Below are 25,962 nucleotides of genomic sequence, written 5' to 3'. Positions count from 1 at the left end.
TGATGTATTTAAATGGTTATTTATTTCTTCTTCATAAAAATACAACAAGTTTAATGTAATTGAGTGAATAAAACAATATACAACAAGAGATGTTTGTAGGAAATGTTAATCCTCCTAATGGCAGACAATTAGTCATTTCGCATTAAAGGTCTGTGTGGTAATTAAACTGTTATCACCATTATCCTTGCCAATTTTCTAGATAGAATTTCAAGTTATTAACCAGTTCTAAATGTTGTTATAGGAGTTGTCGCGTTGTACATGTAGTTCTTAGTAATGCGTCCTCCTGATAGCAGGGAATAAATTAAATGGATGGTACACAGTTAAGAATATTTGCCAATGCATGTCATACAGATATACAAGTAACAGCTTAAAGGAGAATTAAAATGATAAACAACATGTTTATAAAAGTATGAAAATGGTCAAATTCTTGTAACTTTCAAGCAAAACAATTTAGTTATAAAATAATTGTATTAATGGATCATATGCTGGTCATGACCAATCTTCCTATCAAATTTGAGGACCTTCGGCCCAAGCATACTTGATGAAACATTGGAACACGTTTTTCTTCTGTTCGATGTCACAGCGACCATGACCTTTGACCAACTGACAACAAACTTTAAAGTGGTCATTTGCTGGTCATGACAGACACAACAAAGTTTGAGGACCTTGAACCCAAGCAAACTCTAGGTATCAAGTAGACAAGCTTTTTGTGTTCATGATAACTGCATCCATGATCTTTAACCTACTAACCTCAAAAACAATAAGAACCATTTGCAGGCCATGACCAACCTCTATACTAAGTTTGAGGACCATAGGCCCAAACATACTTTAGTTATCAATCGGACAAGCTTTTAGTGATCAAAGTGACCTTTGAACTCCTGACCTTCATATCAAAAGAGGGTCATCTGCTAGTCATGAACAACCACCCTACCAAACTTGAGGACCATAGGCCCAAGCATTTCTCAATCTATCAGACAAAGTTTGGTCTACTGAAGAAGTGACATGAGCAAGCAATATACTCCCCACTTCTTTGAAGGGGGCACAAATTTATATAATACATGTATTTGAAATCACAAAGTGCTAGAAGTACAGAACATCCATCAAAAATTGCATGATACCATGCACTCGAGAATAATAATAGAATTGTACATGTATACACATGTAAACAATCAATAAATTGATACAATTAGTACATCAGCCACTCTGACTATTGAAGGGTATTAAAACTAAACAAAATACGAGTATAAGTAAAATAAATACACAAATATGGCTGAACTTATTTTGTTCTTTTTGTTAACGTTACCCCAAAGATTTAATGTATTAAAAACAATATCTTTGATATAAATGCAATTTCTACTTCTACAAATTTTATAAAACACTATGGGCTCAATAATGTTCTGACAGACGGTCCAGAATTGAACATATCTACACATTCAAAATATCACATTTTTGCATCAAATAAACACAATGGAACCATCTTTTGGGTGCATATGCCTTATCATTTCTTTGAATAAATATTTCTGAGTATATATATTATCTTTTTGGAAACTTATGACTTGATTTGTCAGTTTATATAAATTTCAATTCAAAACTGTGAAATTTACTTAAATTTGAATTGAAATATTTGGTCTTATATATTGTCAAAGATTAGATGACAAGATGGTCAGCCCCACAGTCAACTGTTTCAGTATGATATCTAAGTCATAAACCCGACACTGTTTAAAGATACTAGACACCAGATGGTCCCAAAATCAGCAAATACATTATTTCCTTAAAACAAGCCTAGAATTGTCCATACCAGTTAGTATGAGGCCAATAATACATCATTTTTCATGATAAAAGGATTTTTTGTAGCTGTCTCAGCTGAGTTAACCCGTTAAAAATAGCGCATAATGGATTCCAGTTGATAGTGTGTATATTTAGCGTGTGAAAGTCACATGATTAGTACAGATACATATACCGACACTATTTTTAAAAATTAACTGGGATTTACGTGGTAGACAAACCCAGTAAATTTTGAATAGGAAAAATATGCAAAAACTGCAAAAGATACATGTGTCGTAAGTGATGTTATACATTTTTAAGTCTAAGTTTTTAAGATTCAATGCACTGTACACAACGATTTTAAGTAAATTTATGACAATTTTCTTGCAATGGTATCATCTGGTGTCTAGTCCCTTTAAGAGTGCTCAATACACCCGTAATATTATATAGGTAGAATCCATGTGATAAAGGTTGACATTTTCACCTATTTATGAATGAGACCACGGTAAGTATTCACAAGCTCAGAAAACCAAATTTTTCAATATTTCAAAATACCTGTTAAATAACTTATTTTGGCAAAAGATTTGTGCCTCATTATAGAACAAATTGTAACACATGCGTAGTCCCCCCCCCCATTTTTTATCCTTTAATAGCATTTTTAGAAACAAAATTTAATTAAGCATTTCTGAATCTGAGTCTCCAATTCAGGGCATTAGTGTATATGTACTGGCCGTGAGCTCTCAGAATTGTGAAAATAGTGTCCAAATTTCTAAGATCATGAATTCACCATTGTATACTTCAAACCAGAAACAATGCAAAGACCTCTTTAAGTTCCTTGGTTTGAAGAAAATAAAAAAAACGATAGATTAAACATATATAAACAACAACAGTTATTGTTATAAGTGAACTTTATCCTTATTTTAGGATAGTCAATTTTGGGTCTAATTTTTGTGAAAATGCATACAATTTTTGGATTGTAGTTGGACCAAATATTTGGTAAAAAAAACAACACTGTTACTTACAGCACTACAAACCATAACTTAATCAGCGCTTTATATATAAATAGTTCAACAAAATTTCAAATTTTACAGAATCATATGTCATATTGCAAACAAATCCCTCAAAAGTGAAAAAGGAACAACAATTTTAAAATTTAAGAAACCACTGGCATTTAAGGCTACCAGTAATCAATGTGTGTATAACATGTGATATACTTTGTCATAAATGCTATGTCGGTAGGCAACATTTTGCTTCAAATGAAGACTTAAAACAATAGATAATTTTTATTTTTCTTCACCATTCCATATAAAACAAAATTCACCCTAGGAAGTTTAAAGAACCCTGTCTTCGTTTTATTACCGGAGTTTGATTGATTTTATCAAACACTTCGACAAACCTTTTTCCAAAACAATGTTTTGACAGTGTTCCATCAGGTTGTGGTTTTGTGAAGAGGTTAGTCAAAGTGTTTTAAGAAACTAAACTCTCAATCAAACTCTGATAATAGTCCAAAGGCATGGCTCTGAATGCGGCATAGACTGTGTTGTTTCATTTAAAATGGTGACAAAATAGTAAAATTATCTTTGATTAAAGCAAAATGTTGCCTTCAAACAATGCATTCATGACACGGTTTATCACGTTGTATACACACACTGGTAACATTAACATAGCTTAAAAACACTAATCTTTAAACATAGGAAATACTACACACTCTCGATTTTAGCAAGTACTCAAATCTTACAAATGATTACATCAGTCCCATATCTTGCAAACTGAAGTAATTCCAAGCTTATCACCTTTTACAATAAATCCACATGAAACTCCATCTGCTTGCGCAAGCAATCTCACCATCGTGGACGTCTGAAAGTTTTCCTATCTGTCACATACTGCAGTGTTCTACCGAGTCTCTGAACTAACACATGTTTCCAGTTCGAGTTCTTTCTAACTTGAGCTTGGTAGTCATAACAAGTTTGCTTTCGGACTCAAATATTTGATTTGATTACATACAGCATAGAAGACTCCATGCCTCGAAACATATCTTTGGGACATTCAGCTTCAGTGAGAACCCCGTCTTTCCCGACACTTTTTCCAAAGAGATTTAATTTTAGTACAATAAGACCCTCATTAGGCAAGTGAATTCTTCAGCCCGAATCACTTGAGCGGCCTATAGTGTAAAGTCAAGTCACCCCCTTGTTTCCAGATGAAGTGTTTCACGGTCCTCAGATCCATATTTGGGTTCAACACCTGGAATAAACAAATACCCTGGTATACATTTTTAAAAGACCATGTCAATTCTCAATAATCATTTGGAACAATAATGTTTTATGGCCCCTGTGGCCCCATATCAGACCCTGATCCCGTTATGATACTCACTGGTTTATTACGCACCAGCTCCATGGCTGAAATATCCTCCTCCCTCATCATGTCTGTCCACACTGACCCCCTTTCCTGGCCTCTGTGACCCCATATCGGACCCCTGATCTCAATATAACATTTGTGACCCCCCCCCAAAGTCCTTAGTTGACCCCTGATCCCAATAAGACACCTCTAAATTACACAACAACTCCACTTTCTCTTCAGCTATGGCCAATATATCTTCACCCTTATCATGTCTGGCCCTGTGACCCCAAATTGGACCCCTGATCACAATATGACACTCACCTGTTCATTACAAAGCAACTCCTCTTTCTCCTCAGCAATGGCTGATATATCCTCATCTTCATCATGTCTGTCCCTGCTGGCCCCTGTGACCCCGTTTCAGACCCCTGATCTCAGTTTGACACTCATGGCCTCCTATTGGACCCCTGCTCCCAATATGACACTCACCTGTTCATTACACAGCAACTCCACTTTCTCCTCAGCGATGGCCGATATATCTTCACCCTTTTCATATCTGTCCCAGTTGGCCCTGTTTCCTGGCCCCTGGGACCCCGTTTCAGACCCCTGATTCCAGTTTGACACTCATGGCCTCCTATTGGACCCCTGATCCCAATATGACACTCTCCTGTTCATTACACAGCAACTCCACTTTCTCCTCAGCGATGGCCGATATATCTTCACCCTTATCATATCTGTCCCCGTTGGCCCTGTTTCCTGGCCCCTGGGACCCCGTATCAGACCCCTGATTTCAGTTTGACACTCATAGCCTCCTATTAGACCCCTGCTCCCAATATGACACTCACCTGTTCATTACACAGCAACTCCACTTTCTCCTCAGCGATGGCAGATATGTCCTCCCCCTCATCATGTCTGTCCCCACTGGCCACATTTCTTGGCCCCTGTGACCGTGTATCAGACCCCTGCTCCCAATATGACACTCACCTGTTCATTACACAGCAACTCCACTTTCTCCTCAGCGATGGCTGATATGTCCTCCCCCTCATCATGTCTGTCCCCACTGGCCCCATTTCCTGGCCCCTGTGACCCCGTATCTGACCCCTGGCCCAGGACCTTCTCATATACATGTTCTATCACCTTGCGGACTTGGATCATATCACTTGCTGAAAGTCTGTCCCTATGGGTATCGAAAACAAAAAGCAATTAATTTGTTTATCAATTCATTTTACATGAAGTCTGATTCTGGTCAGCTTTAAACTGCTTCCTCACTGACAACATATTATATTTTTGTCTTGGAATAAGCCAACTTTTGCGTAAATGTATGGAAACCAGTGATTTAAGACTGCTCATAAAATAATAGATCACAGTTTTCAAATTCAATTTGGAAAATTTATGCTTTATGGCTTAAAGTGTTACCAATACTTGTCTGAGACAAAATTAAAAGAAAAGTCAAAAGTTTCAATATGTGCGAGTGCAGCTTTAAAGCTCATACCAAAAGCTCACATTTCTTGAAACAAGTACCAGTTATAATATCACAAAAAATATGCGCTCAATTTAAATCACATTCTCAACAGATTTAACAACATAATTTCAGAAGTTATTGAAAATTGTATTTGCATGGAGAATTTACATTTTTAAAAACAAGAAGAATAACACAAATTTAAACAAGAGTTTTCTCTGGACTGTGATTATAACTTGATAAGTATCTTCCATGGTTGACAGTGTAAGAGAGGTTCATCCCGAGCTTAGGGTCTTTTATGTATACGAAGCTAACCAAGATTGGGATGAAACAATCGAACACAAGCATCCTTGGTAGATGCTTTATCTTCCACAGTAAATCAAAATATAGTTAAAAAGTATTTAATTACATTTTTTACAAACAAGTACTTTTTAACTTGGTCCGTGGGCAAGATTAGGATTTCCAGCATAGCCAAATATTTGTGTCTACTTATCTGGGGTGGTGGAAAGAGGGGTCCATTGGTACTTACTTCTTCATGACCATTTTCTGCCCCATGCTTGGGTGTGGTTGAAGGAAAAACGGCAGCTTGTTGGACTTGGGAGAATTATTCTGAAAGGAGAAAAATTTAACCCATTAAAGCAACAAGTCCATAATTCTACATGTATTTTCACCAATCTGGTATTGAGTTCAGGGAACCTGGCCCTAATATCACAGAATACTTAAGTCAAATATAAATCACAACTCATTTAACCACATAACATTTAGGTTATTATTACAGTTAAACCACTTTGGTTCAAACTCAAATTTCTTGTTGGCTTGAACTGGATGTAAAGGACCAATTTCTATGTTCTTATGGTAAGAATTCCCACTTGGGTTAAATTCTACGAGGCCCGAGGTATTTGCCGGTCCCATGAAGTTCGAGCCAAGAGGTTCGACGGCATATGCTTTGACTCATTTTTAAAGAGCATTCTCTAATTGACAATTGTTGATTGAAAACTTTGATAAAGATTCCAAAATAATATTATTCTAAACAAAAAATATGACAGATTAGATCTCATTGCAGGTAGGCTTTCTATTATCTTTTATTTTTTAATTAGGCTTTTTGTTAGAATGTTATTGTCATCATTGGAGACTGGTGCAAAAGTTAGCTTCTGTATAAAGCTTTAAAGGTTTAAAACTACATATTAAAGCACTCACAGAATTTCTAAAAAAAAATACCAACAGACTATAAAAACTGAAGGGTCGGCACCCATTTTATAGGAAGGGTCTGGTAACCTGAACCAAATGTATTTTTTTCAGGCCTTAAAATATAAGAATCTCAAGTAAATTTTTTTGCTCTAGAATTAGTTTTCATTGAAACACTGTCACAGGTTTTCATCAACACAATTTATGAGGAAATAAGATTTTAAAAAGAGAACAAACACATAAAATTATGCAAAAATAATGATGTTAAGTGGTAAAAAGAGTTGAGGCTTAGAATTGATACATTTTCAAAGTTTTTCAAAGCGACTTATAGTGAAATATATCCCCTCCCCTGGCGGCCATGTTTTTTACGAATAAACATAGGGTGAAGGAACTTGATACAGGTTTACCTAAGGAACATTTCTGTGAAATTATTTTCAAAATATGGCCAGAGGTTTCTGAGAAGAAGATTTTCATACTTTTTCCTTTCGGTTGCCATGGCAACAAGAGTTCTGCATGGAACCACTTTTAATGAATCTGGAAGAGAACCACTCAAGGAATATTTCTATGCAGGTTAGTTGAAATTGTACCAGTTAGGAGAAGGAAAATGAAAACGACGGACGAACAACCAACAAGGACAGACGACGAACAATGACCCTATCACAATAGCTCACGCTGAGCACTTTGTACTCAGATGAGCTAGTAAACAACATTCTTTCTGTTACTTACATGTACAAGAACATCAACGACCCACTGTGGTACATTCTCGTTCAGCAGCATCTGTTCTGACTCACCGCCAGCATCTCGACACAACAGCCGGAACAGAGTCTTCCCTCTACCCACCTCACTGTTGTGTTACGAAGTAAAAGAATGGCTTTTAATACATACTCCGTTAAATATACATACAACTTTCATCAAATATTGATAGGCCAGAGGTGAATATAGCTGTTTAAAAATGGCAATTACAAACATTGAACATGTAATTATGTCTTCATTAAAGCTGCCCTCTCACAGATTGAACATTTCAACTTTTTTTTTTTTTTGAGACAATTTTGGCATCAATGTCTGGAGACCACTGATAGTAGACTACTGACAAAGAATGTCATACTGCAGGTTTTCATATATAAGATCAAAATTGATGTTTGATGCCAAAAAAATCATTTATCTTAAGCCGTAAGTAACTCTTCTAGCCATAAAACATTATTTTTTAAATGTAATCGCATGGATTTTTTCTACTACAGTGACACAAAATTATGACATAGAAAGTTTTCCAAGTGCTTTCCTGATGACTGAATGCAGACCAATTTGTCATAATTTTGTGGAGCTAACAAGTTATACCGATTTATACAGTACCTTCTTTATACTTCACAGAAATAATCAAGACAGTGGAAAAACTGCTAAAGTGGATTATGCCCTAATTTCTTTTTTTAAAAACTTAATTATCATTCCATCAATGACTCAATTTATATCTCAAGCAGTTTTTACATTCACATTAATTTTACCATCATTTAACTTTGAAGAATCCTTTACACTATTTCTCAGCAATTCGAGGTAAGAAATCAGTGACACTCTGCGTCAGTGATGGTTACCAAACAGAAAATAATCTCAAGTATTGTTTAAAAACCGTGGTTATGTTCAAATAAAATTGTTTGACAATCATAAAATAAAATTAATGCGTTTATTTTGAACCAGTCAAAGTTTACCTGAATATAACTGGTGTGTGCATCGGAACCTGGAAATATGACCCTGGGTGACCTTCATTCTCATTGCCATTCATAGAGTCTGAAATATAATGTACGGGGTCAGAGGCAAGAGCAAAATCGTTGGATCTGCTTCAATGATATGAACTATTTTCTCCTTCCTTTGATTACGGGTAAACAAAAATGCTGTTATAATTAGGCCAATATAAATTTATTGCTAGATTTTCATCCAATTATTATTATAATAAGGGCGGGAGTTGACATTTTACTTTTTATCTGAGATGACTGTTTCACCGTTGAACATGTGTTCGTGTTATTTCTTATTGCATAAGGGACCATGTACATGTGTTTCTAAAGAAACCACGAACACAATGGTTACAATTCCCTTTATTTTACATGTGAATGTTATACATTGACACTAAAGGAATGAATAAACGCTGTTCCAGGACAGTCCGGAATGATGGGCAATGCAGACCTTAGTTCAGCATCTTTATTTGAGTCAATAAAATTCAAGGGGCAGCCAAGAAAAGGGGGGCGTGGGGGGCTTACTAGATGAAAATCTAGTAATAATGTTTAGTAGCTTTATACAAAACTTATTTTCTAATCAATCCATGAAATTATGTCTTAATTAAATAGCTACAGTGACAGTTTTTAACAGCATTTTAATACAATTTCAAACATTTTAATACAGTTAATATATGTTATTGAAAAAAAAAATGTGCCATGATTTTTTCTTTTGCAATGAAAATGATCTTCTTAAATGAAACTTGATTGGCTAAGATCCTAACATCCTTAAGAAATATCTAAATATGAATCAATCTTAAGCGAAATAGAAATATATAAATCATGAAGTTTGTATACCTGGCTAAAAATTTGAAAAAGTTATAAATTGTTCTCTTCTTTGTATATATGTATACTATAAACCAAACAACTCTATAGTACATGTTCTTGTATTCCAATCTCACAAATGTTAACACACCTTGCATTTCAAATATGTGTGTCTTAGGCCAACAGTCTAGCAAAGCCTGCAACAACTGCTGTCCCAGGTTTACTGAAAACAAACAAGAGGAAAAATGAATCAGTTTTCTAAGATACGAAAACAGATGCTGAATGAGAGCTCCTTCGGAAACACAAAATACACCCAATGTATGAATATAGCAGTCTCCATTTGATTAAGAGTGTTCATTGACAGCAATGGTAAGATATAGAGGATATTTGTTGATTTTAGTGCAAGATCATTTTTCATTTCATGAGTGTCGTAGAAAAACATATTTTCACGACTAGAATTTCTGGTTCAAAAGTTTAATATTCAAATACAATGGATTTTTAAACTATTTCTTAAAGTTGAAATTTTCATTCTTAGTATGCAGTGAAAATATCAAAACTGATGAAATCAATATTTTCACTGTTGTTATTTCACTGATAAAACTCCATATTTCATGGAAAAGTATGAAAAAAATATTGAAAAAGAGCGCAGCTGAGCGAGAACCTGGCCCCAATTTCTCGAAACTTCTTAAGCTTAACAGGCTTAAGTCGCTTATTTCAATTAGCCCAAATACATACTGAAAACGGATAATGATAATTGAAAAATGGTTTATTCTGATAATCATACAGATTTTTCCTACATAATTTCTAAAAATTCTTGAAGAAGTAAATATAACACATTTTATAGAACAACAAAAATAGTGAGATTAGCTTAATCCTGTTATAAGGGACTTAAGAAGTTTCGAGAAATCAGAGCCAGAGGCTCATCTGTTGTCATTTTTGTCAAAGAAAGGGCATAACCAGACAAATATTGATGTCAAAGTTTAAATTGAACCTTGAATTAGATGTCTATACTGTACATCTCTGGCAACATGTTTACCAAGTTTCATTTGAATAACTTGACCAGTATTTGAGTTAAGGCCATTTTTTTTTTCATTTTCAGTTGAAAATGGAAATAATTCAAACTATTTAAGTCAGAGGCTATGACAACACCTCCACCTTTATTCTTCAAAAAACAGATGTGCTAATAAAAACGAGCTACATAATCTACTTTCATGTAGAGAACAACTTACATTTAGTGTCAGGTATTTCTGGTGACAGCTGGACCCCCAGTTCCTTGGCTGACACCCAGGCTGAGAAACAGTCTTGTTCCTCCAAGTGAATGGTTAACATCTGCCAAGAAGAAATACAATGAACTTGATGCTTATTTTCAGGTCATACAAGTAAACTGAGCTCCAACTGTGTCCAAATAAAGCCTATCAAGAAACGAATCAGTACTTTTCCAGAAAATGGCATGTCATGCTTAGGATAGATTTAAAAGTGTTTAAGTGGTTATAAAAGCTAACATTTCCTTAAAGAAGCCATTCTACAATTTATTAAAAATCACTTTGGTAAACCGAAAGACAAACTATCTAATGAAGTTATATGTCTGGTTCATGTATCTCATTTCACACAATTTTTTAGCTCCAAAGAACACCAGCCGGGCACATAGAGCATCTTAAAGCTGTTATCTATGTCTACAGTACCCCACTCACCCCAGTTTTGAGGTCCACAGAAAACCAAGTTAAGCACAAAGACCATCTTAAACCCATTTTTTATTTCTACAGTACCCCACTCACCCCAGATTTGAGGTCCACAGAAAATCAGTTGAGCACATAAACCATCTTAAACCTGTACTTGAAATACCCCACTCACCCCAGTTTTAAGGTCCACAGAAAACCAGTTGGGCACATAAACCATCTTAAACCTGTACTTGAAATACCCCACTCACCCCAGTTTTGAGGTCCACAGAAAACCAGTTGGGCACATAAACCATCTTAAACCTGTACTTGAAATACCCCCACTCACCCCAGTTTTAAGGTCCACAGAAAACCAGTTGGGCACATAAACCATCTTAAACCTGTACTTGAAATACCCCACTCACCCCAGTTTTAAGGTCCACAGAAAACCAGTTGGGCACATAAACCATCTTAAACCTGTACTTGAAATACCCCACTCACCCCAGTTTTAAGGTCCACAGAAAACCAGTTGGGCACATAAACCATCTTAAACCTGTACTTGAAATACCCCACTCACCCCAGTTTTAAGGTCCACAGAAAACCAGTTGGGCACATAAACCATCTTAAACCTGTACTTGAAATACCCCACTCACCCCAGTTTTAAGGTCCACAGAAAACCAGTTGGGCACATAAACCATCTTAAACCTGTACTTGAAATACCCCACTCACCCCAGTTTTAAGGTCCACAGAAAACCAGTTGGGCACATAAACCATCTTAAACCTGTACTTGAAATACCCCACTCACCCCAGTTTTAAGGTCCACAGAAAATCAGTTGGGCACATAAACCATCTTAAACCTGTACTTGAAATACCCCACTCACCCCAGTTTTAAGGTCCACAGAAAACCAGTTGGGCACATGGACCATCTTAAACCTGTTCTTTATTTCCTCTTCCAAGTCTTTCTTCCCCAAATCTTCAACCTTCTGTGCCTGAAGTAAGATTCAGTTATAGTTTAAAGCATTGATTTCAATGACACTCAAACTGTTAATATTCAAGATCCATTAAAAAAACAAAACAGTTACATGAATAAAGCTAATACAATCACAATGTTTAAACTCGGAGAACTTGCCAAAATTGAAAACCCGAAACTTACTAAGAAATAAAAGTGTGAAATATAAAAACAGTTTTTCAAAACTTTACATTAATGAATACAAGCTTAAAACTTTATGATTTTGTTTCAAGTACGGTGGTTTTTCTGTTCCATCTTTTATATAAATTCTCTCCGATACTTACAGATAAAACGTCCCATAAAGCCACATTTTCATCTGTGTCTTTAGTTAAGATGTGTCGTTTATCATTTAAAACGTAGTACTGCCGTATACTGGAGCCACCTGAAACAAACATAGAATTTTCAGTGATTTTTTTGAGAAATATTTTTGCCTTGCAAATTGGGAAAAAAGTCAAAATTGGGAAAAATACAAAATCAGAACAAAATAGCAAATATACATGTTTTCACCTGTTTATGCATACATTATGCTGTCAAAGAGTCAGTCTTGTCAAGATTTTGTTTATTTTTCAAGAAATGTATTGCTATTTTATTCATTAACATACTCTTCATTTATCAAATTGGTAAAAAAAATATCAATTTTGAGGGTAAATGGACATTTTTTCTCAAGGGCCTATAGAAGGCAGTAAATTGCACCAAAAAATTTCACTGATTTCATACCATTATAACATTTCTATAAGGTAATCACCAATGCAACATAACAAGGTTTTCAATACCAAGTTTAGTCAAGAATCTCACCACCATTCAATTAAAAGTGAAAAAACACACTGCCATGCCTGAACAAAATCCATGTTCAGACCAAACAAGATTGGACATGACCCAATACACACACTCGCATACACTAAAACACACAACACACATCATAACGGACAGTCTCAAGTCCAAGTTGGACAGACCAAGAAATATTTTTTCAGGAAGGAATAAATACAAATTTTTGTTCCTTCCTAAAAAGGACAACATTCAAATAGCAATGATTTCAGCAAATTTCACTTTCAATGAACAATGAAATTAATTTTTGCTATATTGAGTCTCAGACTCAAGAGGCAAAACTGCATTTCATTTTATTGTAACTATCTTTCTAGTTGAGTTTTGATAATGAAATTTTCTGAGTTTCATAACAATTCAAAATTGTTCAATTATTCACATTTCTTTTTGTAAAACGAAAGAATTAAATATGATTCTTTGTAATTTAATAAAACAGCTTTTCTGAGCCTGAGTCTAGACTTATACCTTAAGACTGTTCCTAACAATGGCCCCAGATATCAGCTAGAGGGAGATAAGATTTTAGATAAGATTTTACTTAAACTATTGAGCGCCTCCCTAATTGAGCACCTCCCGTAAGTCTTGAGACTGTTCGTAAGTCTTGAGACCTCTAGTAAGTCTTGAGACCTCTAGTAAGTCTTGAGACCTTTTATAGTAAGTCTTGAGACTGTTCGTATGTCTTGAGACTTTTAGTAAGTCTTCAGACCTTTAGTAAGTCTAGAGACCTTTAGAACCAGGTAAGTCTTGAGACCATTTGAAATCATGGACACAGACCAACATTGTGACAACATGCAGAGCTCAACACAAGCTTGGTAAACAATTAATTATTTACGGTTAATTATGATATGCCATGAAAACAAACCTTTAATGGTGAATTCTGGTTGTAAACACACTGGCGGCATTGAAACATTATCTAGCGATGACTTCATCTGCTTGTTTACCCCCTTTAAACTCTGAAAATGGTGAAAATGGTTATATATAAATGTCAATTCTAGTTTAAATGATACAATACATAGAGGATAATAGTTTGTTTCAGTGTAAGATCGCAATATATTTCACTGAGCAAATACCAAAAGCTATATTTTCATGTGGCATAGCCATGAGTGAAATATTTTCTTTTGGTGTTCATGAGGTGAAATATATTGTGATCTGACACTCAAACAAACAACTTTTCTTTTTATTTAGTATATACAAATTTATTTTAGTTTGATTGTGACGAAAGCTAAGCTTTTAGAATCACTCTCGAATCACTCTCGAGTTCGTTTCCTGGGCAGAAACCAGTACTGTGTCCTTTTTGAGAGGCCATGAGAAAGTACCCCTGGTGGGGATCGAACCCACAACCTCTTGGGTGAAAGGCGGACAGCTATACCACTAGACCACTCTCACCCCTGGGTCACCCCTTCTTTTTATTTGATGCCTAAAAAGCATTTTAAATGACAGTGTATTGTAGTTTTTTGGAAAAGAGCTCAGATACACTCAGTATTAGCATTGAACACTGTTATTGTTAAAAGCCAATAATACATCGATTTCCATGATGAAGAGAAAAGGCGACCCAAGCGAGACAAGACTGTGCAAGGGCAACTGCGAGCTGAGTGAGACCAAAGTCGAAGGCACACAGACAGCCCGAAGCCGGTTACCACAGCAAGATTCCTAGCTCTGGTGACGTGTCCTCTTTTTGCTGTCTCAGCTGAGTTTATCAGTTTAAAATAGCACATTATGGTTTCCATGGTTATAGATTGAATATCAAGCATGTGAAAGTCACGTGATTGGTCCAGATACATATACCAATGCTGTTTTTTAATTAACTGGGATTTACATAGTAGACAAACCCAATAAATTTCGAATTGGAAAAATATGCAAAAAAGCAAAAGATACATTCATCCTAAGAACTTCAATAGGTTGTACACAAATATATCAATTTTATTTAAGTTTCAACAATTTTCTTTTTTTCTTGAAATTTTATCATCTGCTAGTCCCTTTAATAGGAGTAGGTAAAAAACTTAACATCATTACGTACAATATTTGTCACCTTTACTTTAAGGTACTTACATAATTTTTTATACTAGAGTTACTGGTAGATACCCATAAAGACTGAGGTTCACTTTGGGTAAGCTCAAGCTGAAAATAAAGACAACAGGTTTTGAATTCCACAATAACATACCGTAAAGAAGTCAATTAATCATGCTGGAATAATTATAAGAAAGACCTCATGCACATATTATATGAATTCAGCAATAATATACGTATGAAAAATAAATATTCAAAATCATATGCTTTATAAATTTATATGTGTAATAAGTTATCACAAAACTTTCCTGAGCCAGCTTGTTGGTATGATGTTACCCAAGAAATTGGTCCAGGGCTTTTAAGAAGTCTATATTTTGGGCTTTTAAGAAGTCTTTATTTTGGGCTTTTAAGAAGTCTTTATTTTGGGCTTTTAAGAAGTCTATATTTTGGGCTTTCAAGAAGTCTATATTTTGGGCTTTTAAGAAGTCTATATTTTGGGCTTTTAAGAAGTCTTTATTTTGGGTTTTTAAGAAGTCTATATTTTATTTTCAAATTCTTAACAGGCAACCTCATAATGCCAAACTTTTGAATATCAGAGATTTACACCAAGAGCCAGGGTTCTTGATGTCTGTAGCCTATACCAGCTTGATTAAATTTAAGCTTCTCTGTTTAATCATTACCTTGAGTATATGGTCTTTCTCTTCACAGATACAACACCAAGAGTCATGTTTCCTTATGTCCGTAACTCACAACGGCTGTTAAATTAAGCTGTCTGTTTAATCCTTACCTTGAGTATATGGTCTTTCTCTTCACATATACAACATCGAGAGTCTGGGTTCCTGATGTCTGTAGCCCATACCCGCCGGTCCCGACCCCCGGAGTATACCATGGTGAAACTGTCATTCGCCTGAAATGCATAATTAGAACAGTGTTATTTTTTACTGATTTTTATATATAATCTATTTACAGATTGTTAAACATATCACTTTGGTGGAAACTGTTTGAGTGTGCATGACACACATACAATGAACACAATTTGCCAGCTTGAAAACTTATTGCGAATGTCTAAATTTGAGCTGATCCTCAATTTCGCTGCCACTGTCATTTCAATCATTTCATTTCAAGCAAACCACAAATAAATAAAAATAGTGAGCTTAGCTTATTCTTGGAATTAAGATGTTTAGAAGATTTGGGCTTTGTGCTAGTAGTGTCATTTTAGCAAGACCATTAGTAAGTACATGTACCGCATTGAGGAGCTCGAACCCAAAACCTAGGGTGTTAGGCAGGATGTATACCTCTAGACCACGGCGCTATGAAAAAATACTTGTAGTACCTGTAGCATCCAGCCAGAGTCGTCATGAACATGCCTCGGGTGTGAGTCTGAAACCTTTACCATTAGACCACTTATACCCTTGTGGCTTTAAATAGACTGTGAAATCATAATTTTTTGTGGGACATTAATTTTCCTGGATTTCATGGGTTGGCTTTACCACGTGTTCAAGATTCCAATGAAAATTTTACCTTTTATTCTGGAATCATACTGTCTATGTAAAGGGTAGACATGTATTCACATGAATATACACGGTTGCAGTTTACAACTTTTAATTCCTATATATATCATTGATTATTTTATATGAAACGGTCCTTTTTTCGAAAAACCACGAAATTTCAAGCCCACAAATATTTATGATTTCACAGTATTGAACATAGGCAAGCCTTATTGAACTTCAAGATCCCTAGACATACCTGTAGTGCCCAGACAGCGTCGTCATGGACACGGAATGTTGCTATGCAGCGCTGTTGCCCTAGCGACCAAAGTCTTATTGTGCCATCTGAACTGCCAGAAATACACTGAAACAAACAAACATTAATATTCAGATCAAATCTGAGCCATTCTTCATATTATAATTATTGTCCTAAATGAGACACTGTACATGTCTTTAATGCACCAGTCAATTGTAACCACGGCCTTCCCCAGGTCCAGGGGTATACTGGAGAAATGGGACGTGTTTCTACCTTTCATGTGGCCCCACAGTGCCGGATGAATGCGATGGTTTTGTCTTCGCTTTAAATATAGCGGGGAATGGGTATTACCTAGGGATTTGGCGGGGATCTTACCATCTGTTCAGTCCCGCAGGGCAGGGATTTTAGCCGGGGTTGGCTGGACCGAAAGTCAAAGTCCTCGCTAATCCGCGGACCTGGGGGGGCCGTGGTTACAATTGACTTGTGCATAACTTAGTCCAAAATAAAAAATGAATTTTAAAGGCATTTCCCGACTGATTCACAATAATACCATTGAATGGAAGCTTTTTAGCCTACACAATCGGCCCATCGTTATGCAACAAAAATATGTGCTTATTCAGTACCTGCGTCCCATCCCTATTCAGTACTAAAGACTTCACGTTGTCTGTGTGTCCCTTTAGCTTCATTAGTTTTACACAAGAGCGCGGGTCCCACACCCGTAAAACCTTCTCTGTGGAGCCCGAAACTATCACTGTGCCCGCAGGGTTCATTGCCAGACTGTAAATTGAGTCCTTATTTCCATTTAGGCTGGACGCTGGAATAAAGAAAATTCAAGTTTTATGTTGTTGTTTTTGTAAGGAGTAAAAATATGTTTGTTACCGGTTTCCTGACCAACCATATTTTTTTGCCCCGACCCAAAACCTTTTCATTGCCTTGAGAAATATTTTTTATCATTTCTTCGTTTTGTTTTTTTCTTTGAGAGGTTAAAAATGAAGAGGTTTTTTTGGCTTTAAATGCTACTGGTGATGCTAATACAGATTGTATGGATGTTCTTAAGCATACATTTGTAGATTTTGGTGAAGTGAAAATGAAATTAAGTAGAGTTTTCATTAATCATCAGTCAACGGAAAGCAGATCCATTGCAGGTTCAGGCAGGACATGTATTTCTTTACTGAACATAAATCTTTTCAAGAGGTATTGTAGAATTTGTTTTTACGAAAACGTCAACAAAATTTTGCATGGAATATATTGCAATTGTATATTGAGAATATGAAGTTCTCAAAATATTCCCATACACAAACATACTTTATAAAATTAGATGAGTCTTATCAGGTAAGTCAAAGCATGATTGGAATTCTTTCAGTTAAAAATAACATTGAGACTAATAATATAATAATATATAACGTGTTTCCAGTCCAGATAGAAAAATCCGACCCGAGGGCATATGCGTTGCCAGTTAACTAGGCTGACAGAGTTACCAGCGGCACAGGGTGCCCGAGGGTCAGATTTTTCTATCCGGTCTGGACACACATGATTGATATTTTTTCTAGAATACCTTAAATTACTTTTTGTGAAAAAATGAAAAACACATTTTTGTACATTTCACCAAAAAGTATGAGTGATGATGTTAAAAGACGTCATGACACGCAGAACTAAACTTTTATTCACTGCATACGGCAAAAAGTTCCTTCAATATAACATCTTTTAATGGTTATTTAGTTTTGTTTTGCAGCTATATTTTTGTAAAGTTGTAAATGTTTATGGAAATCATTCATTGAGATATTATAATTATACTATTAGTGTATAATAAAAGATATTAAAAGTATTGTATCACAGCACATGACTCAGTCATTGAAATTATACTTTTGGATCATCAAGCCCGAATTCTTCTACTATTGCTTGGCATCAATTTTTTTAACAAGTCCTGCTATATGCGATTCAGAATTTGAGCAAGCCTGTTTAATATTTTACCAGTGCAGGGCATTGCAGGCTTGTTTTAATTTCGACCACTGGTGACTCATGTAGCATGGGGGTGTCAGAAAGAGGTTTAAAGCATGGCTGAACTCATCGGAAATGCCTATCTGGTTTGCTAGAATGTGTTTTCCCCATATGTCTGAGCACCAGAGATACACATGTGTGGGTGGAACTCAATCTCATTATAGATAAAATTATTATTTCAGGACAAAATAGAAAGTATAACTTACTTGTGACTGTGTTATTTGAGGCAGTAAGGGCTGTCAAAGTGTTAACATCCCACAGGAAAATGGATCTGTCCAATCCTGCGGAGGCCACTTGTTCCTTGTCCCGGGCATACGCCAGAGCTTTAACATAGTCCTGGAAGGGTTGAATGATTGGTTATTTAAACATTACTGTTGTGACTCAAATTGTGTATGAAAACAATACAGTCAATAATAAATTACTGTCCTGGGGCGTTATTCATAAAACTTCATTTCATTTCCTAACTTTATATTAAAACGATCAATAATAAATAACAGAGTCCTGAACAATAGATATATTTGTAATGTGAGTGTTTTTACAGACTAATTTTAAGCCTAAATTCAGCCTCATTAATGAACATGTTCTTTTTTCACAAATGTAAAAATAAAATAAAAAATAAAAAAAATGTATTTCTTTTTTAAATTTATCAAAATTAAATTGGACCCCAAACTGTTTTTGACTGAAGAGTTTTTTTTATCACTTTCTCTTATTTTTTATTTTCTTAAAAGCATTTTTGTTCATGTCGAAATCACACATTTTTCCCTATCAAAAGGTCCTGGTCCCATTCGCAAATTCAGTTGAAAACCCTCCACTGACATCAGTTCTTTATCATACTTGTATCACGTCCATACCTTGTGTGTCCTCAAGGTGGACATGCAGAAGCCCTTGTGAGCATTCCAGACCTTCACTGTGGTGTCAGAAGAGGCCGATATCACTGGAAACACAAATACCTCAATCATTAAGGCATTTATAAACAAACCTTTGTGGTTCAGGTTACCCAACCCTTACTATGACAGTGTCACATCTGTCGACCATTCTGTTTTGATAGTCCATTATTTTTGGTGTGTGTGTTTTAATATGTAGTTTAAAAAGCTTTTTACAGATACATATGAAATTAAGCTACATTTACAATCCCAAAAAGTAGACATTTTTCACCAATGTGACTCAAAATTCGCAATCCTAAAAAACACACATTTAATTGTTTAAACCTTAACAAACAAAACAGATATATATATATATCTTAATGCCATCTAATGTATTTTCACACTTAAAGGACCCTGGTGCCATTCACAAAGAGTTGGAAACACTGGCAGTTAAACTGGAGAAAAAAAACTAAGCATGGGTCAATTGTCACCACTTTTTCATGGGGGGGGGGGGGGGGGGGGCAGGCCCCCTTGTGGTTAAGGGCACCCCTTGTTCTGTGGGGGTGAAGGCCCCTGAAGCTCCCGGGGTTTAAATATCTTTAGACCCTTAGTTTTGCATTTAGACATACCTTAACATGTTGATATAAGACAGACAATTTGAGCTTACAATGAACGGAAACTGAGGGATGTGAATGACCTGCCAGCTTAAGGGCTGTAACCATTTGAAATTACAAACTTACATGTTCTACCTCCACAGCACAGTACGACATCATTCACCCAGTCTGTGTGATGCTCCATAGAAAGAACATATGGATCCTGAAATAGTGGAAATAATAGGTTCTATTGACAACAATTCTTAGTAAAACAGAGTAAAGAATGCCTCAGGAATCCGAAAAAACAAATCCATCAATAGGTTCTTGGATACAAGATATAAGAATCTTTATTTAAGGTTTGGTATAGGCTAACAAGAAACATTAGCTCCATGAGCTAATTTCTGACATGAATAACAACAATATCAAAACATAACAAAGAGTTGTTGACCGGGAAATATATCTTACTCAAGCAATGTTCATTGGTTTGAATAATACACAGTAAATACAGATACCGGTTGTTTAATGGGACTTTAAGTTTGTTTTCTTAGGCTGAATTGATATAATATTTGTTTGTATAAGTGAAGTCTCCATGATGATTCAGAGTCTTTGTAATCGTATATAACTGTTGTAAAAACTCATAATATGATGCCATAAGGGAATACCCCTGTAAAGTGATTGTGTTAAAGGGCTTCCATTAGAGAAAGTTTGGAAGTACAGTACTCCCTACAAATGGGCTATTCTTTCAAAATTTGAGTCCATGGAAGTAAAAAAAATCCACAATTTTGGGGAAAACTTCCATAAGTGAAGACTTGGAAGTTCAAATATGAAAACTTGGTGTCAGTGTTACTTTCATGGTCATATTTTCAGTCTTGAAGTAAAAAAAATAATATTTAGTATAAAATTATGGAAATAATTATGGTTTAAGTTGCAAATTATTGAAATTTTAACATACTAGTTGAAAAATGGTGGAAGAAATTGTAGCTTTAAAGAAACTTAAATTTCCACATTTCAGAGAAAAACTTCCAAAACTGAAAGCGAGGAAGTTCATACTTCCAGTTTCAAATTCTTAATGGAAGCCCTGGTGTTATACAGCATTGACTAATGTATCTTTCGCTATAAATCACAAAACAAAAAAAGATATTACGAATATTATATAAATAATATATAAAAATCACACAAACATGCAATGTTTTTAATACAAAATGTATCAAAGATGTTTCTTGAAATTAATAAAACAAACAAGAGCTGTCACAGAATGTGACGAATGCCCCGAATGTGACATTGACCTAGGTCAGTACATGAAAAGTTGATCTTGCTTTACGTGTCAAATACATATGGCAAGTTATTTTAAATTGCCTCTGAACATAAAAAAAATACCACCCATACTTGACAACCTACACTGTTATGTCCTTATATTCAGAATTCCCTTGTGAATAAACACTTGTATCTTTCACCTTAGAGGTAGGGACACGGGTCTTGCACGCGACACATTGTCTTGGTATGTGGAACACATGTGGCAAGTTATTTTAAAATCTGTCCATAAAAGGGAAAGTTACAGCCCGGACACGACAACCTATACTCTATGTCCTTATATGCAGCACTCAATTGTAAATAAACACTAAGTGTGACCTCTACCTTTGAGGTAGGGACACGGGTCTTGCACGTGACACGTCGTCTTGGTATGTGGAACACATGTGGCAAGTTATTTTAAAATCTGTCCATACAAGAGAAAGTTACTGCCCGGACACGACAACCTATACTCTATGTCCTTATATGCAGCACTCCATTGTGAATAAACACTAAGTGTGACCTTGACCTTTGAGGTAGGGACACGAGTCTTGCACACGACACGTCGTCTTGGTATGTGGTACACATGTGGCAAGTTATTTTAAAATCTGTCCATACAAGAGAAAGTTACAGCCCGGACACGACAACCTATACTCTATGTCCTTATATGCAGCACTCCATTGTGAATAAACACTAAGTGTGACCTTGACCTTTGAGGTAGGGACACGAGTCCTGCACGCCACACGTTGTCTTGGTATGTGGAACACATGTGGCAAGTTATTTTAAAATCTGTCCATACAAGGGAAAGTTACAGAGCCGGACGGACGGACGGACGGACGGACAGACGATCGAATTTTAATATGCCCACCTTCGGGGGCATAAAAATAGCAAATTTTGGTTTATACTAATTTATTTAAGCTCGATTGTGACGAAAGCTGATAGCTTATAGAATCACTCTTGAGTCCGTTTCCTGGGCATAAAACAGTACTGTGTCCTTATACCTATACCACTAGACAACTCTCACCCTGACCAAATTTTAAAAAACTTAAGAAATAAATTCTATTTAGAACAATCACCAAAGTGGTTTCCATAATCTTACTTTGTTGGTTGCTCTTGATGTGTTCCATATCCGGATGATGGAGTCTCGCCCTGCGGAGTACAGTCTGCTAAGTTGTGGGTCAAACTGAAGAGCGTTAACCCCGGACCTGTGATGCCGCTCTGTTTCATCCCGAATCACAAAGGAGACCTGTCATGTGATCAAAACAGTCTATAACAACATAACTAGAGTCATAATCATAGAAAAAGCAATTATTTACAAAATCGGGGAGTAACAACGCTTAAAAAAAGGAGAATACGCGACTAAATTTATCATTTCTTTTAAAAGGGTGGAGTAATTCTCAATTACCTTGGACATCTTTTCAGTAACTTTGAGAACTTGTATATATAACAGATACTTTATACCATCATTAATATACAATGTTCAATTCAAGGTGCTGATCAACAAGGAAACAAATGAAGACTGAATGATTTATACAAAGTAGCTTGTATATTTTTCTTATTTTATTTCTAGATAATTGAGCTAGTCGTTGAAACAGTTGTGTTGAGGTTATATTTGTTTAACATTGCAATGATGAACAAGTAAAATAAGACTATGAAGATCATCGGCACAACAAGCCAAAAATTCGATACAACAAGATACAACAATGGCAATTGTCACCAAGATGAGATACAGTACAATCAACGAGTTAGACCCACTTTCCGTTTCCCTCCATGGATTTTCACTATCCCGGCGAACACAATGAATTTATCGACTGTCCGCGTTCCTCGGAGTTTGAATTTAAGGCCCTCGTAGGGTGATCAGCTGACCGAAGAACTATGAACGCGGTTCCTCGGAGGGGTAAACTCTGCGAACACGTGATAAGAATCTAGGCTAAACTTATTTTTTTAATTAAAATTTTCAATCGATTATGACGACTTCAGTAAATTGCTATTATTCTTTTTCCTCTGTCCGTTTAGCATGAAGTTAGCTAACCATAAGAATGCAGTCGTATTTCACTATTTACATCTTATAAAAGTGTTTTTTTCTTATGACTGAATTCATTGATAAACACAGACTAGGTTACTTCTTACACATTTTCCGAAAATCACGCGTTCGAAGTTCAGAGCGCATGGTTGAAGGCCTCCTTGCCTCGTTTTCTATGGAAAATCCCCTAAAACGTCATAGCTATTTTTAACCACCAATAACAAATAGTATATTTGTTATATTGTATTGATCACGCGTGACGTCAGGGGTCATGGTTCAGAATCGTGTAAAATGTCGGATGTTTTAAGATGCAATACAATTAGAGAATGTTTACTATGAACAAGTCAAGACAATATTCAATTAGCGTTTACGGACACAAATACAAATTAAACAGTGGTAAGAATTTGTACGATTTACAATATACATGAGCATTAAAAACAAATAACTTCTGAACAAGAATGATTTCTTGCTTATCTGATTAAACACGGAGTTCCGCTGCGGGGTCATAATCGGACAATTTTCAACGCTATCATATATAAAACTCGGTGGTAAACGAGCTACTTGGTGGAACTCGGTGGGATTTTAGCGAGGGCAACAGTTTAACCTTCGGAGGAAGTCCGCGATCATCATCTTTATACCTCCGACTGAGCGAGGAAAGTGGGTCTAACTCTTTAAGTGTACTGTAACAGCAAAACAGGATTCACACAAAAATTTATTTGAGGGAAAAAATAATTGAACTTTGTAGAAATCAGAAACATACCGTCGAGAAGTGCTATACGAAGAGGTAAGTTCCCAAGTATGTTTCCGTTTGTATTTTCGGACAAAAATATTTCGGATAGACAGCTACCTTCATTTGCTAACACACCCAGTAACATGAGATGATGTCATTACAGGTAACAGTCGTTTTGTTTAAAGATGGTTATTTAAAAATTACAGTGTCAACATTTTGAAACCCAACACAAACCTGAACTTTCTTTTTTGCCATTCCCCAGTTTCCTGTAGAACTTCTCTGTTGGGATGCCATTTGCGTATTATTGTTTGACGTCATCAATTTTTGTGTTAATATTATTTTTTATCGAAATTCCTTGAAGGTTACAGAAAACCATTATTTACGGCGGGTCGCAATATCCACAGTACGCTCCCCTTTCAAATTAAAAAATCAACGCCATATGGCTCAGCGAGTTTGGTTTTGCATGAAGTGAAATAAAATTCACTATTTTGAATTCCAATTTCGAATCACAATAGACTGAGGACATTTCATCACAATAAAATTGCCTTTAATGATACCGTTTTTGAATAAGGCTAAGCAAATTTATTGTTTAGTTTCTCGGCCACTATATTTTATTTTATTTCCTTCATGTTGGTATCAATTCTTTGCTTAAACCAGTCAATAATAAATAAACGAACATCTACATAAGGTGTTTAAGTATTTCAAATGGTGCTTTATGCGGGGCACCGTTACGCGACGTAAATGCAGCGCTATATCTGCCGCTTAGTACGCGGCGTGGTGCCTCCATGTCGCACTGTATACAGCACTGTTTCACAACTCTTCATATTTCAAGAGTTAATTTATGATTTTCTGCCGGTATACAACTTACAGTCTCATTTTCATTCATGGTCATATTTTCGCACCTTTCATTGTGATAGCCAAAGGCGTTACTGTATACCATTGTTATTATAATAGTACACTTATTTATAGAATATTTAATAATAATATAAATAGACTGAATTAGCAACAAACGGAAGGCATAAAAATAATACTGAATTGCTAAAATAAGGCAATTAACTCATTTTCGATGAATTGCCATTCCAGAATAGGGCTTTTAAAATATAATATTATAACATGTAGGTTTTTTTCGTAACGCTGCATGAATTTATACAAATAACATTTCCACGGAAAAAGTAAAACAAATCTGCCATTTAAACCTTCAAGTTCTGTTTAATGACCAAATCCCAGGGTTTCAAATCTTGGGTGAATTTGTACGGGAACTAGCGGTGCTGGTTCTCGAGCCTGGCTCTCAGAGCCACCGCTCGTACGTGTGGTCGTGCATGGTACGAGATCTGTCTCCTCTCTTCTGTCTTTCCTACTGGCTCGTTGAGCCACCATCGTACATGTGTATGTGGTCGCACATGTTTCGAGATCTGTAAAATCTTGATTACTTTCTTATCTTCGCCTCCTTTTCCCACACGACCTCTTCCCTTTACAAACCCTCCCCTCTTTTCTTCTTAAATTTCAAAATAACTTTCTCAACTACCGCATTTTATCTCCTTCATCGCTCTTTACCCCTGTCAATTCACACTTTCGCCTGTATCTCTCCCTTACCTCTATCTATTTCTTTACCACATTCTCTTTCTCCTCTCTCTCTCTCTCTCTCTCTCTCTCTCTCAATTCCCTCTCAAATCTCCCTCCCCATCTCAACCCTCCTTTATCTTCTTTCCCTCTTTATCCCCCATCTTTCTCCCCTCCTCTATCTCTGTGTCCTCTCCTCTTTCTCTCTTTCTCCCCTCTCCTCTTTCTCCCCCTCTCTTTCTCACCTCTATCTCTCACCCCTCCTCTTTCTTCCCCCCTCTTTCTCCCCTCTTCTTTCTCCCTCCTTTTTCTTTCCCTCTTTCTCCCTTCTCCTTTTCCCCTCCTCTCCCTCCCCCATTCTCTCCCCCTCTCTCCCCCCTCTCTCTCATTTCCCCTCTTTATCTCAAT

The 25,962-nt window shown here is 36.0% G+C and overlaps 1 protein-coding gene across 1 annotated transcript; it reads right to left on the bottom strand.

Annotated features, from left to right (window-relative positions):
• Window positions 1-3: 3 nt before the first annotated feature.
• Window positions 4-24,346, bottom strand: LOC128206027 (WD repeat-containing protein 48-like). The gene is made up of 19 exons (XM_052908148.1): window positions 24,229-24,346; window positions 22,341-22,487; window positions 20,102-20,177; window positions 19,350-19,432; window positions 18,705-18,834; window positions 17,124-17,314; window positions 16,504-16,608; window positions 15,545-15,664; window positions 14,800-14,868; window positions 13,613-13,703; window positions 12,216-12,313; window positions 11,804-11,911; window positions 10,497-10,596; window positions 9,419-9,490; window positions 8,443-8,521; window positions 7,469-7,586; window positions 6,087-6,166; window positions 5,083-5,275; window positions 4-4,005 (listed from the first exon to the last, which is right to left on the bottom strand). Exons 1-19 carry the CDS (start codon window positions 24,310-24,312, stop codon window positions 3,913-3,915), a joined length of 2,037 nt encoding a protein of 678 aa, XP_052764108.1. The 5' UTR covers window positions 24,313-24,346; the 3' UTR covers window positions 4-3,912.
• Window positions 24,347-25,962: the final 1,616 nt, after the last annotated feature.

This window comes from Mya arenaria, chromosome 10 (genome assembly GCF_026914265.1).
Source record: "Mya arenaria isolate MELC-2E11 chromosome 10, ASM2691426v1".
Lineage (NCBI taxonomy): Eukaryota > Metazoa > Mollusca > Bivalvia > Myida > Myidae > Mya > Mya arenaria.
The sequence above is the reverse complement of the archived record's forward strand: the minus strand, read 5'-3'. Positions and strand labels throughout refer to the sequence as shown.

What these genes read in the sequence shown, in the direction of transcription:
- LOC128206027 (XM_052908148.1), bottom strand. Translation starts at nt 24,312, where the DNA reads ATGACGTCAAACAATAATACGCAAATGGCATCCCAACAGAGAAGTTCT. An exon ending in TGAATAGGGATGGGACGCAG is followed by an intron (nt 16,609 to 17,123) that starts GTACTGAATAAG and finishes TGTTTGTTTCAG; the next exon opens with TGTATTTCTGGCAGTTCAGA. An exon ending in CTTTATGGGACGTTTTATCT is followed by an intron (nt 11,912 to 12,215) that starts GTAAGTATCGGA and finishes ATCTTACTTCAG; the next exon opens with GCACAGAAGGTTGAAGATTT.